Genomic DNA, 14,035 nt, shown 5'->3' with positions numbered 1-14,035 from the left:
ACATGCATGTTGGCAAAAAGTTCACAGAAGAATAAAGAAGGCACTTTCTATCTGCCCATTGAGCAGATAATTGAAGAACCTTTGTAACACAAGTAACAACATAGTTGCAACTGTTCCACCCAGCACTGCTCATGTTCTGTATGTTTAAATTAAATTTATAGAGCCTGGATGGCCACTGATCCTGCGGGTAATTAAAATGATTGGTCAAGTTGAAGCAAAAATAACAAACTCAGCAAAGTGTTTGAATGTTTGTAAGAGCTGGTCACCTAAATAAATACACGTTTCTAACCTTTTGTCTGTGCTTGACTCCAAGAACTATAAAATGCAGCCAAGAAGTAGAAGCCATCACATTCATCTGACTAAATTTCATTGCAAAGCAAGTTGTTGCTGCATATTTATGCAACACAAGGCTGTATAATTGAAATTGCAGGTGTATAGTGCCTTTTGACAAAATTTTAAAGCAAGACATGAATAATTGATTTTAAAATAAAGTTTTTTATGGTGGTGTGTGCCCTGCAGTCAGGTGGTTTGGCAGTAGAAGCTTCTGCATCGTTTGCTGGAGAGCAGCAGGTGTGACTGTTGACTTTTAGGATGTGTTGGGCTCTCCACAGTTGTCTCACCTCAGCAGTATCACTGATGCTCAGTAGATGGGTGTCGGTGATGTTCTGGGCAGTTTCAGTGCCCTCTTGTATTTAGTCTTGGACATCCCGTACCAGTTTGTAATGTTTCCAGTTTGGATCCTTAATAACATTCTTCTGTAGAAGTAAGCAAGAACTTGGCATAGAAATTTAGCCTCCTCAGGTTTCCTTAAAAGCTTTCTTCACCAGATGTAACATAAGATATCCAAAAACATACGCTCCGCTGGAAGCAGCCCAGTTTTAATCTACCTAGATATTTTTTTCAATTGAATATTAAAATATTCCCATGTATTTTTTTTTATTTTGCAACTTAATATCACAATTCAATTACAGGTAAATTAAATTACCATAGAAAAACTTCTGGTATGTCACGCTATCCAGACAGAAATTTCACTGAGATATTTACTTTTCTGATGTCGTGTCTTCATGCTGCATGTTCGATCATGCTGCTCACAGTGTGTTTAATCTCTCTCTGCACAGGGTCATCTTCGACAGCTGGCCTTTCTGATGGGTGATCCAGATGCTGCACAGCAGCACTGCAGCCACCACCCACCCCACTGCAGTAACACCACCCCCAACAAGCCTCCCCGCTCGCCACGCACCAACAACGCACTGCAGGTGAGGAAAGATGAATTAAAAAAAAAAAACAAAAAGCAGAAATTAAGTCAGGAAAACTTTCTTTTGAGTTGTATACACAGCAGCCCTCTAACATGTCACTGAGGTGTTTAAGGTGAAGCCATCCATGCCTTTTGAAGCCCACAATGCAAACACTCAGATGCCTGCAGTTAATAAACTGACAGCAGAATCTGTTATATACTATAATATAAGCTTTATAAAAGATTACTAGAGGATTTCAAATAAAAACTGTGCTGACTCCTGTGGTTTTGATCCAGTCTGGTGGATTTAACAACTCTTGAGTGTTTGGTTGTTCATCAGTGTAAGCCTGAGCAGCCTCTGGTTGTGGTTTTGGAATTTAGAAATTGTCGCCTCTGTTTCCACACAGAATATATTGCTGTCCTCAAATGACCTGGAGGACCTGCTGGGGGATCCAAAGGACGAGTCCTTACTGAGCTTTGGCCGAACTGTAAGTAGGATATTAGATGTCTTAAATGTTAATTATTAACCAGAACAGTCCATAAATTCACGTTTCATTCATGTGTTGGACACATTAAAAAAAGCTGATTTCACAGCTGTTGCCTGAAGCTGCAGTGAGAGCGTGTGGGCAGCTTATAACCGAGTGCGGACATGCTGCCAGCTGCAGTTGTATATACCCAACACTGGTCTGGTGTCTGTGTCTGTGAAACCACCAGTCCAGTGCCTGTCATTAATTAGGCCTGCTGTATTGAGCCTCAGGCGTCAGAGAGCCTGTCCAGCAGTCCCACCTTCTGTCTTTGGCTGACTGGTCCACTTTGCATGTGTGGATGTGCGGACTGCATATGTTTGTGTGAGTGCTTGTTCTGTGAGACATTGTGTGTGTCTGCTCACTGGTCTTTGCTGTGGCCTGCAAAAGGCCTCATCTCTTCACCGAGGCTAAAAGTCTGATTTGATAAATTGCACAAATGGCTGATTTCTTTTGATCTTTGCCAAATGCAATTTGGGAATGGATTAGTGGTTTTATTTTGAATATTTGAAAAACAGTAATAATCAGCACAGCTGCTTCCGATACTGAGTATGTAATCAGTGGCTCATCTGGATTCAAATCAGAGTATTGTTTTCTGACACTATTAAACTGAAACCGGCAGCTTTCGTGCAGAAAAACATTATGAGTGGTGAGCCGGGTGGAGCCCGAAACCCTAACCCCCATCCATCTTCTATGGGAAGAGGTGAATCTCTTACAAGGAGCATGATAGAACAGCCATGAATCAGAGGCTGACTAGTAATTTGAAGTTCAAAATTCAAACACATTATCACAGATTATTAAAGAAGCAACCTAATTATTACCATTAAATTTGCTTTTGGATGATCTGATAGATTTTTGGTGCATGTGACAAGCAAGGCATGGATCTGACAAAAAAAAAAAAAAACGAGGACACTACACGCTCACTGGCTAACAATTTGTTATTAACGAGTCGTTAGCCAATGAGCACATAAATGAACCTCAAGTTTTATTCACTGTATTCCAGAAACTTGGAAGAGTCACAGATGAAGGCAACCAAGGGCCATTTTTCTCATTAGAAACCAACCAGAAGTCTTTTTGTAGCTAGAGGAGTCGCCTTCTGCTGGCAGCAGTGTAAAGAAAAAAACTGGTTTAAGGCACCATGTACTGTAGCTTCAGACCTCAGACCTGGAAACTACATCCACACTTTATACTCTATGTAGGCTGGTGCCATAGTTTCTTGAACCAGAAGTGACCATATTTGGATGAAATCTGGAGTACTAAGGTCACAGTGAACAGGGTGACACTTGGTTAGCAAGCTTCATCTATAGAACATGTGAACAGAGATAGATACCTGCTAATTAGTGCTAAGTAATATGCACAGCAGTCCATATTATTTGTCAGCTAATTGCATTAAAAATAAGATAAGATAAGATAAGATAAGATAAGATAAGATAAGATAAGATAAGATAAGATAGTGTTTATTTGTCACATGCACAGTTATACACAGTACAATGCACAGTGAAATGTATTTTGTACCTGCAACCTTATATACACACACATATAAATAAGAAGAATAAAAATAAAAAAAAGTAATTCACACTATACACTATACTCTATATACTATACACTATACACACTTTTTAAATTATAATATTTACACTGTGCAATAATGGTCCAGTTAGGGCTCAGAGTTGAGCAGACGGATGGCTTGTGGGTAAAAACTCTTCTTCAACCTTTCAGTCTTAGCCCTCAGGCAGCGGTAACGCCGGCCTGATGGGAGCAGGGAGAAGAGAGAGTGTCCAGGGTGGCTGGGCTGTTTTAGGATCTTCATGGCCCTCAGCCTGCACTGCTTGGTGTAAATGTCCTGCAGGTTGGGGAGGGTGGTTCTGATGGTCCGTTCAGCTGAACGAACCACCCTTTTTAGGGCCATGAAGTCCTGCTTGGTGCAGTTTCCCATCCAGGTGGTGATGCTCCCACGCATGATGCTCTCGATGGTGCAGGTGTAAAAGTTCCTGAGCACCTTGAGTGGGAGCTTGAAGTCTCTCAGCCGCCTGAGGAGGTAGAGACGCTGTCTGGCCTTCTTCACAGTGATGTTTATGTGATGAGTCCAGGACAGGTCCTGTGAGATGGTCACTCCCAGGTATTTGAAGGTGTCCACTCTTTCCACCTCAGCACCACTGATGACAAGTGGATGGTAGTCCCTCTGCTGCTTCCTGCTGAAGTCCACGATCAGTTCCTTTGTTTTGCTGACGTTGAGCAGGAGGTGGTTCTCCTGGCACCAGTTCTCCAGGCGGGAGACCTCTCTCCTGTAGGCTGTCTCCTCATTGTGAGAGATTAGTCCCACAACAGCAGTGTCGTCAGCAAACTTGATGATGACGTTGGACTCTGACGTGGCCTCGCAGTCATGGGTGTACAGTGAGTACAGCAGAGGGCTGAGCACACAGCCTTGGGGGGATCCAGTGTTGAGGGTGAGGGAGGATGAGGTGAGGTGACCCACTCGTACCACCTGTGGTCTGCTGGTCAGGAAGCTGTGAACCCACCTGCACAGGGATGGGCCCAGGCCCAGGTCCAGCAGCTTAGAGACCAGCCTGGAGGGAACTATGGTGTTGAATGCTGAGCTGTAATCTACAAACAGCACTCTCACATAGTTCCCCTTACCAGTGTCTATGTGTGAAAGGGTCTTGTGGAGGAGGAAGGATATGGCGTCATCTGTGGATCTGTCTGGCCGGTATGCAAACTGTAGTGGGTCGAGGGTGGTGGGCAGTGAGGAGGTGATGAATGTCTTGATGAGTCTCTCAAAACACTTCATCACCACAGAGGTGAGCGCTATGGGCCTGAAGTCATTGGGGCTGCTGGGGTGTGGTTTCTTTGGGACAGGGACTATGATGGACTTTTTAAAGCAGGTGGGAATCACACACAGTTTCAGTGAGAGGTTGAATATCACTGTAAACACAGGTGCCAGCTGGTCAGCGCAGGTCTTAAGGACACGTCCACTAATACCGTCTGGTCCAGCCGCTTTCCTGGTGTTTACACGTCTAAACGCCCTCCTCACGTCGCGCTCCGTCACAGTGAGTGTCTCCGCCCCTCTGGCCGGGAGCGCAGCGGGCTGTCGGCTTCCCGACTCAAAGCGCGCAAAGAAGATGTTGAGTTCATCAGCCAGAGAAGCGTCGGCACTCACCGGGTGTGTGTGTGGTGCTTTGTAGTCCGTGATGGTGCGTAGTCCCTGCCACAGTCCCCTGGGGTCAGACTGTTGTAGTTGCTGTTCCAGTCTGCGGCCGTAGCGATGTTTTGCCTCTTTCACCGCTCTGCGGACGTTGTATGATGCAACCTTGTAGTCCTCCATGTTCCCAGAGGCGAGGCCGGAGTTGTAGGCAACGGTGCGGGACCTCAGGGCGTCGCGGACAGATTTATCCACCCACGGCTTCTGGTTGGGAAAAGTCCTGATGGTCCTCCTAAGTGAAGTGTCTTCAACAACTTTCCCAATAAATCCCACAACAGTTTCCGTAAACTCCTCGATGTCTCCGCCCGCGCTGCTGCGAAACATGTCCCAGTCGGTTGAATCCAACGCACCCTGCAGAGCGGCCTCTGTTTGATCAGACCACCGTGTCACTTCTCTCACAGCAGGGGGTTCCTGCCTGAGCCGTTGTTTGTATTTCGGCATGAGAAGGACAGAGGTGTGGTCAGACTTCCCAAAAGGCAGAAGAGGCTTTGCTTTGTAGCCATCTTTGAATGGAGAATAGCAGTGGTCTAGGGTCCTCTCTCCTCTGGTGGGGCAGTCGATGTGTTGAATCAACTCCGGTATCAGCTTTTTCAAGTTTGCACTGTTAAAGTCCCCGGCTACGATGAGAGCCGCATCACGCTGGTTAGCCTGATAGGTGGAAATAGCCTCATGTAGCTCGGATAGTGCAGTGTTTGTGTCCGCCTGAGGTGGAATATAGACGGCGCTGAAGATGACCGACGTAAACTCGCGGGGCAGGTAGTGGGGACGGCATTTCAGGGTTAGGAGCTCCAGGTTAGGTGAACATGATTGTTTCAGAAGGACAACATTCCTACTGTCACACCAGTTGTTATTAATCATTAGGCACACACCTCCTCCTCTTGATTTTCCAGACTCACTCGTTCTGTCCGTGCGATGAACACTGAAGAACTCCGACGGCTGTACGGCGTGGTCCGGTATGAGGGGAGTCAGCCATGTCTCCGTGAGACAGATGATGTTGCAGTCCCTTATGTCCCTCTGAAACTGTATCCTGGCCCTGAGTTCGTCCAGCTTGTTATCCAGTGACTGGACATTAGCCAACAGGATGCTCGGCAGTGGCGTTTGGTGCGCTCTGCGCCTCAGCCTCTCTCTTACGCCGGCTCTTTTCCCTCGGGGCCTTGTCCGTGACCTGGTCCGTCCTTTGTTTGAGCTGGCCCACTGGAAACGCAGTATCTCCCGAGGCCAAGTCGGGTCGGGAGAAAAAGGTGTCAGAATACAGCCAGAGTGCTGTATTCTGATATTAAAAAGAGTCTGTCTGTCATACGTGATATGACACAGAGCAGGCGGAATTATAAAGTCCAAAATTAGAGCTAAACCTAATATATACAAACAAAGCGTAGGAGCAGGTACGACGGCTGCTGACCTCACCGGCGCCATCTTGAGTGGTGCCCAAAAGGCACCGACACCACAAACATGTTTGACAAGGTGAAGCCTAGCACACAGCTAGTTTCCTAGTTGGCTCTCACCTGTCACTCAAAGCAGCTTTGAGTGACGGGAAGTGTAAAATCAGCCTGGTACAGTGCCAGGCTGAAAAGTTATTTCTGCTGGGCATTACAACTTTGGGGATTAACTCGCTTTTGGCTGCACTTTGCAGACTCCAGTTGATGCGTGATTCAAAGTAAAACTGGAAACAGTTATAACACGGCTCTCCTCATCTTCTGTGACATATTTGAAGACACGTCATCTAGTTTAAAAGTGACCGAATGTTCAGTCACTGTTTGTGCGAGCACCCACGCAATGATCGGTCACAGACGTCATGTTTTTGGCCATGCAGAAATAAAAAGGTGATTAGAAAATGTGTGAAAATGTAGTGTTAACATCACATTAATTGCAATATTTATGGAGATGTATAGTGGGCCCCCTTATCAAATGAAACCACCTCCCTCTCTGTAACAGCTGATGCATTTGTTTCTACTTAAGATCTCTGTGTTTAAAATCATGTCAATGATGATGAATGTTTTAATCTCATGATCACATCCAACATGAGCCTTAGGATGCCGACATGTGTATATGCTTTTGTTATGATTAAACACTCTTATTCGCTCTCATGGACCAAACAATATACAGTTTTTTGAAATGCATATACTGGCACTTGCAGGGTGTTTCTGGAATCACCATATGTTTGAAACATGGAAACAAAGAGGGCGACATATGTTCCGAAACAACGGAAAAACAAAGCTGGTTTGAATTTACGTTTTTGTGTATACAGAATATAGCTTAAATAATCAGTGAGAGTCTGTTTCTCTTTAAATATGCAGTAGTGTACAGACAGAGAAGCTACTACAACCTTGAATTTAAAAAAAAAAAAGAAGAAAAGCAGACCATGTCGTGCCTCACCAGCCCCACCAGGCACAGAGTTTCTACATCAGGATGGCATTGGGATTCCTTTTTGATGATGCACACGACTGAGACCTCTCCCTGCTGTTTTGTGTTGTCTGGACCTTTTTTGTAGGAACATGCTGCCCCAGCTCTTAATAGTCACTGAAATCTTCTTCATATGGCTGCATCACACTTTCTCACGTAATTATCTCGCTGTCTCTGGTCATCTGTTTCTGTTTCTAATTGCGTCTGAATCCGCCTCTGCTGACACTTTTACATGTCACTGTCTACTTCTGTCTCTTTAAGTCTTTGCATTTAAGTCTTGGGAATTTCTGAATGGCATTTTCGGGCAGTTAATCAGCTAAAAAGCTACAGTTACCTGCTTATTCTCGACAGGTTAATGATAATTGAAAGTAAGTGAGAATCGCAGCTTCTCATGTAGGTAACAGGAAACCAGGGAGTAAGAATATAACTATTTTCCTGCTGCTTGTCTCTCATTGCATCCATACAAACCCTACCTGTGGCGATACAGTTTTCTCTGGCTCTTTACAGAATCTTTACTTCTTTAAAAAAAAAAAAAGTAACTGAAACAAATTAACCAGACCTCTTTGTCTTTTGTTGAACTCTACTGTCGTCATCTTTGAAACATAACATTTCTGACTGGCGGGCCTCCTTGTTGGGGTTTCCTGAGTTGATGAATGTCCCTTCTGGGCTCACTTGACAGGTGCTCTCTTTAGGGACATGGCTCTCAACCAGTGAATGTACAGCTCCTCCAATGTGCACAAAGATGTTAACACCAGTGGGAGTCAGAACTGTGAACCTGAGTGCACGCTGACTCCTTTGAACTCATAATTAGCGTGTCCCGTATTAGTCAGAGTTACTTTGTTTCGCAAATTCTCTTTGTCATTTACAGCTTCTCAAATTGTAAGCACATGTTGTTTTTCGCCTATTTTATGTAATCACTTATGTTAGAGTTTTGGTCGAACAAGACATTTAATGGTAAGTCATCAATATGCGCTGAGGCGAATTTGATGCCCGTTTTATATTATTGGCAGACGTTTAATAGGCTAAACGAGTGATCGTCAAAATGAGTTCAGGCTGTGTCATTTAAAAAAAGATCATGGACAGATAATAAAGCAAGAAAATTGCGTCCATTACTTTCTTTCACTTTATCTCTGGGCCAATAGAAATTTGTGACACATGACATAATTAACTGATCCTGCTGCTGTGTGGCCAGGCTTGTGAGCCAGCTAGTTGGTGAACATGGACAAATATTTCAGTCCACAAGTATCTAAAAACTGCTAATCCCAAACAAGCTGCATCAGTTTTAGGATTATGATGGGGTCCTTAAAAGTGTTTCAGCCTGTGAGGGTTCCCTGAACCACTGGGCCAAACAACGGATTATCTGTGGAAGTAATCAACAAATTAACTTCCTAAAGTTACGGTCTACTAGAAGGTGTGTGTGTTCAGATTTTTTTGCCATGTGCAAAAGACAAGAAAGAGGAGGAGAGTGCTGGAGAGCACGATAAAGCTTGTGTTTGATTGTTTTTCTATGTTGAATGTCACCAGGCAACTGAATCCAGTTTGTTGAAGTGGTTTTTATAGTTACAGCACTGCTTACACATGATCCCTAACAGTGTCAGAGAGAGAGAGAGGGAGGCACACACACGCACACAGACACACACCTATGACCGTAATGTTCCCTGTTCCATGTCCTTTCACTTCCAAGTGTTTCCGTTGGGGTCTCTGGAGAGGCCCCCCTTTCATAAAACTTGTCAAACAATGGCTTTTAACTGTCCCACTGAGACAAAAGCAAAGAGGTGAGGGAAAATGATCCATCATTCTGACACTTTTCCATGACTCGCTCAGTCTGGCGCGAGTGGCTCGCTTTACACGAGATGAAATTTTTGATGTCCTGACGTAGCCCGAGCATCGGTAAAGACTGAGTCTTGTTATTTCAGAGCTGCCTGTTAATGAGTTACGGATACATCTTGTGTCATTTTGGCCTGACAACTGAAAGGATTTCTTTTGATTCCACAGATGTTTCAACATGGATTTTCTGGCTTATTTACATATGAAGCAACTTATCTATTTTTTTCCCCTCACTTGACACCTGACCTCTCACTTTAGCTGAGTCAGCTTCATCCAGCTGGACTGCAGAGAGCGTAAGATGGCCAGGTTAGCTTGCATTCAACCCTACGAGGACATGAGAGCCTCTTTTAATATTTATGAATGTTATTGCTATTGTATCATGTGATTGTTGAGAAAGCTGAACGAGTTTAAACTGTGCACTGTGGACAGAAAGCTTAGAAATGATCCTTAACCATCATAGTACCATTCCTGCCATATCACATTATTGCCAAAGTCAGCACCTTCTCATGCCAGAATACTTCACATTCCTTAAAATGCCACAATTAAATCAATTTTGCTCTGTTCTAGAAATATATATTTGTTAGGTGTTCAACTGGCAAAAAGAGGCAGAAGGAGGGAAAGGAGCTGCCCCTGGATTATAGCCCCGGGGCAAGTATTATTCCCAAGTACTAAATAGGCCCAACCTAGCTTAGCTTTTAATACTAGATGAGATCAGGCATGCTCAGGGTAGTGTGTCTGTAAGCCAAAAAAACAAACTCAGTCACCAGTAGCTTTCTTTGTTAAACATATTAATAAATGTTAGTGGCACACAGGTACTGTAGGAGAGAGCTGCAATGATGTCATCCACTGGTTTGTGAAGATGTACGTTAAGGCTTAGATTTGAGCATTGTGGCCATTGCGTTGGAGCTATAAGGACGAGGACTGGGACGAGATAGTGACATGCTAAGGCTACTTTATGGTGAACATATTGGTTGTGTCACATGCCAGCTGTGGTGTCACCACAGCCCCATCATCATTTGTGGTTGAGGTGCCCTCAGCTTACTGCAGTCTTCCCCTCAGCGATAGATGTTGCCACTCAGAAAAAAACCTCTGAGCCAGCATTGGTATAGGAGTAAAAAAAGTTGAAACCATAAGCAAATGTATCGAGATTTTGTCGCAGCTCCCGCTCTGCGATCTCAGAATCTCTGAGCTCCTGCACTGATATATCATTGAAATGGCCAAGGCAATCGGACACTTGTGTCTTCATGCTGCCTGTGTTGGCCGTGCATCAGGATCCAAAAACGAGAAACACACAAGTCAAACTGCGCTAAAAGTTGTGACATCACTTTTGATACGTTTGTGAAAACGTCAAGCATAAAACCACACTTTAAATTATGTAGCACAAGCAGTAGGAAGCTTGGAATGCATCACATAGACACAGAGACAGTACTAAGCAACGTACGTAAAAAAATACAAGTTCACTAAAACTTCTTGAACACACTATTAGTACTATTAACCACACAACAGGCCATGATATTTGGCAGATAATTACGTTAAAAATGATCCAGTTTCCACTCACGTCATAAGCATGGTTAGAAGTTTCAGGTTGGCAGTCTACTAGTTTGATACTGCTTTTGGCACCTACATGTCATTTAAAGTGGCCACGCTCCTATTAATGCATAAATTGAAGCCTTCTTAGTCAGCCTCAAGTGGCCATCTGAGGAACTGCAGTTTGTTTTTGGCACGTCTGTTTTATCTTAATTTTTAACTCCCCTGAGGTTTACAGTAATGTGTTCACATGGCATCATTCTTTTTTTCACGCTTGTGTTCAGTTATCGCTCCGTTAGGATTTATTTTGAACCATATCTTCAAAAGGTCAATAAAATCTCTTAAATGTTTTACAAAACACTTTGAGATCTGTCCAAGCTGGGGTCTCTGTAACCAAAGTGCTGAGGCACTGCAGTGCAACTACACCAGAACAGAAAGAGGACAGCAATGATAGAAAAAATGTTTTCCTCCAGACAGCATAATAAAATAAAGATTAATATTAAAACAATCCTCAACAATTCATCTGGTGTGACTGATTTTGGAACTAAAAGCATGCTTTTCTGTTCTTTTTCTGTTGATGCATCAAAGGCTCAGCAAAGGGCATGCAGCATTTGCTATTTGCAAATACTTGCTAATTAGAGAGTAAGGATGAAGAAGCATGCTTTATGTATCTGAATGACATTTCTTTCTTTTTAAGTCAAGAGGACAGTTCTGCATACTGTCAAGCTTTTCTGTTACGCACGTCAGCATTCATTCAGCAATCATTTTTCAAATGCGTGGAAAGGTTTAGAACTGTTTCCAATATAAAATAATTACAGACAAGTCAAACCATGAAGTATAAAGGAAGCAGAGATGCTTGGAAAAAGGTGAAGGAGGAGATGGAAACAGAGGGAAGGAAGAAATGTTGCTGTAGCTGCTGCTTTCTCTTTGTCGCTAAGCAGCGCAGGACCGTTTTCTCCACATGAGAAGTCCCAACATGCTCATACTAATAATTTTCCCTCTCCGCATCTGTAATTTAGAACACGACATCTAGGCTGTGAAGATAAATGGTTACATGCTAGGTGGTGAAAAGTCGGACGAGTGCCACATCAGCAAATTTTGCTTTCATGAGGGCAGAAATACCTGCGATTCAAGTTCCAGCTGTTAAAGTTCAATAAAAATGACGTTTTCAGTGCAGAGAGAAGAGCCCTCTGGAAGCCATTATGTGGCCAGGAAGAAGAAGATGTGCTGGGAAATAGTTGAAAATTAAAAAGAGATCACTGGTGCCCCCCCCCATCCTGCACATCTGCCCTGCAGTTCGAAAGCACCCGCAGAGGTTCTGTTCACCCTGAGTCAACCTCCCTCTGCTCTCATGTTTTATATTGCTGTTTATGCTAGACCACCTCGCCTTTTGGTCCTAATAGACATGAAGTAATGCTTCCGGTGACACCGAGGTGCCCTGCTGTTTTTGACTTTTAGTGCAGAGGGGGGTCTCCTCCCTGCGTCGACACGGTTGTGTAAATCAAGCCAACCTCAGAGAATCCGCCGTGAATATTTCCCCTCAAATGTTCTCTTAGCTGTGGTTATTTCACTGAATCTGGGAACTGTGGCTTCCCCTCCTCTAATTCCCCCAGAGATTTTTTTTTTCCTTCCATTGTACAGGCTCCTTCCAACCATGTGTGAAAGCAGTGGGGATTCCCTCACATCTTCCTTATCCCTGCTTTCCTTCATCCTGCTCTGCTCGGTTGGAATGAACAGTCACTGCCTTAATTCAAGCAGATTTTCAGTTGCCCGTCATGTTGCGGTTAGAGTTTAGTGCCAAAAGCTTGCTGCAATCAGATGTTCACTCACAACCTCAGTCTTGGTTAGCTGAGAGCTGGCACTTTGGATGTCGTGGATTTAATATGTTTATAACAGTCGATGCCTGCTGTGACATTTTCTGTGTCAGAGAGAGTAGAATGTATTATTCACAAGACTTTAAAATTCATATTGGACCCACACTGCAGTTGTTACTGTCACTCTCATCTTTTCTCAACAATTGCCCAGGCAACCCTGAGCTACAGTAGTCTCTTCATGTGCCAGATCAGATGTATTATTTATGCAACCTGTATGTTTGGGTGCTGAGCGTGTACCCAGTAGGTGTGTGGGTGTGTCTTTTGGGAGCTGGCTCAGCCTTCTGTGCTGAGGTTTGCCTGTGGGTACAATCTGAGCTGAGCTCAAGCGCAGACAGACCTGCAGTGTCTCTTGCAGTCATGCGCTACCATGTTGGATGGTACTTGGTGCTGGGATGCCTGTTGCTGGATTTATTGGGGTTGCGTGTGCAAGGTCAAAGGCGACGGGATGGAAAGGTACTCCCTGCTACAGCTCACACATATACAAATTTTAACTTTTTCTTTGGGGTCTTCTGCTCTGATGCAAAGTATGTTGTGTTGCACTCTGGACAAGAGTGAACTGCACGCAGTGTAGAGGTGCTTTTAATGAGTTTGACTTTTCTATGTTTTTTGGTTCTAACTGGACTGGACTGTTATTTTCAACTTAAAAAATACCCTAAAGCTGCTCTTATAGGCAGGGTTTATAAACTTTATAAACAGGCGTTATACTTGGACATGCCTCCAGCATTTTAGATAACACTGAATTGGGATTTGTATTTCTAAACCGCTATTGACGATTTTATCAGACATTCTGAATAATGCAACTAATTCTGGTTTGTAACATCATCATCAAAGACTGGAAGACTGAGGAATACCGGACATGAAAGAGCCAGATGTTACCATGTGCCTCTTTTTTGCATTGTTTTGGACCTTCACCAAATAAAAATGATTGGGTGACGTGTTGAATCAGATTTGTTGGTTTTGCTTTTGACAATAATTTAAAGACATTTTCATTGCCGTTCAGAACTGGGTACATTTCCCAAGTGCTCTCCTCAGCAGATGATCTGGCACAGATTTTATGCCAAATGTCCTTCCTGATGCAACCATCCCATTTATCCAGGCTTGGGAGCAGCACTTGGAGTACACTAGCTGGCGACCCGTGAGGCTGGGTTTGTGTCTTCACCTGGTCTCGAACCTGGGATCTTTCATGTGCAATAATTTGCATTATTGATGAGAACGTTGAGTGGAAAAAGCACACCCCTTGCTCCATTTTTTTTTTTGATTCAGAATATTATATTAGACAAATGTAGCCCTGTTTGGAGGTTCTCCAGCTGATTTTAAGCTTTCTATGGAGTGTGGAAACTGCTTAAAAATAAAGGAAATGTTTTAACAGTAATTATTGTTCTTTGTGAATACATTTGAAAACCATAAATGCTGTAAATATTAACAGAAAGACCAGTAAAACTACAGCACA

General features: G+C 43.6%; 1 protein-coding gene across 4 annotated transcripts in view; it reads left to right on the top strand.

Annotated features, from left to right (window-relative positions):
• The window catches only part of si:ch211-196i2.1 (collagen alpha-1(I) chain), a 103,379-nt gene that overhangs the window by 30,250 nt on the left and 59,094 nt on the right, over window positions 1-14,035 (top strand). For 3 of the 4 annotated variants that reach the window (XR_004020726.1, XM_030743333.1, XM_030743332.1), the window contains exons 5-6: window positions 1,119-1,256; window positions 1,642-1,722. Coding sequence is in view for 3 of the 4 variants with exons in the window: in XM_030743333.1 (XP_030599193.1) it covers window positions 1,119-1,256; window positions 1,642-1,722 (219 nt within the window). In the remaining variant the exon portion in view is untranslated. Of the gene's footprint in view, window positions 1-1,118; window positions 1,257-1,641; window positions 1,723-12,907; window positions 13,039-14,035 lie in introns of those variants that run through there. The other variant, XM_030743334.1, reaches the window with a different exon arrangement.

This window comes from Archocentrus centrarchus, chromosome 12 (assembly GCF_007364275.1).
Source record: "Archocentrus centrarchus isolate MPI-CPG fArcCen1 chromosome 12, fArcCen1, whole genome shotgun sequence".
Taxonomy (NCBI): domain Eukaryota; kingdom Metazoa; phylum Chordata; class Actinopteri; order Cichliformes; family Cichlidae; genus Archocentrus; species Archocentrus centrarchus.
This window is presented reverse-complemented; position numbering and strand designations above follow the sequence as displayed.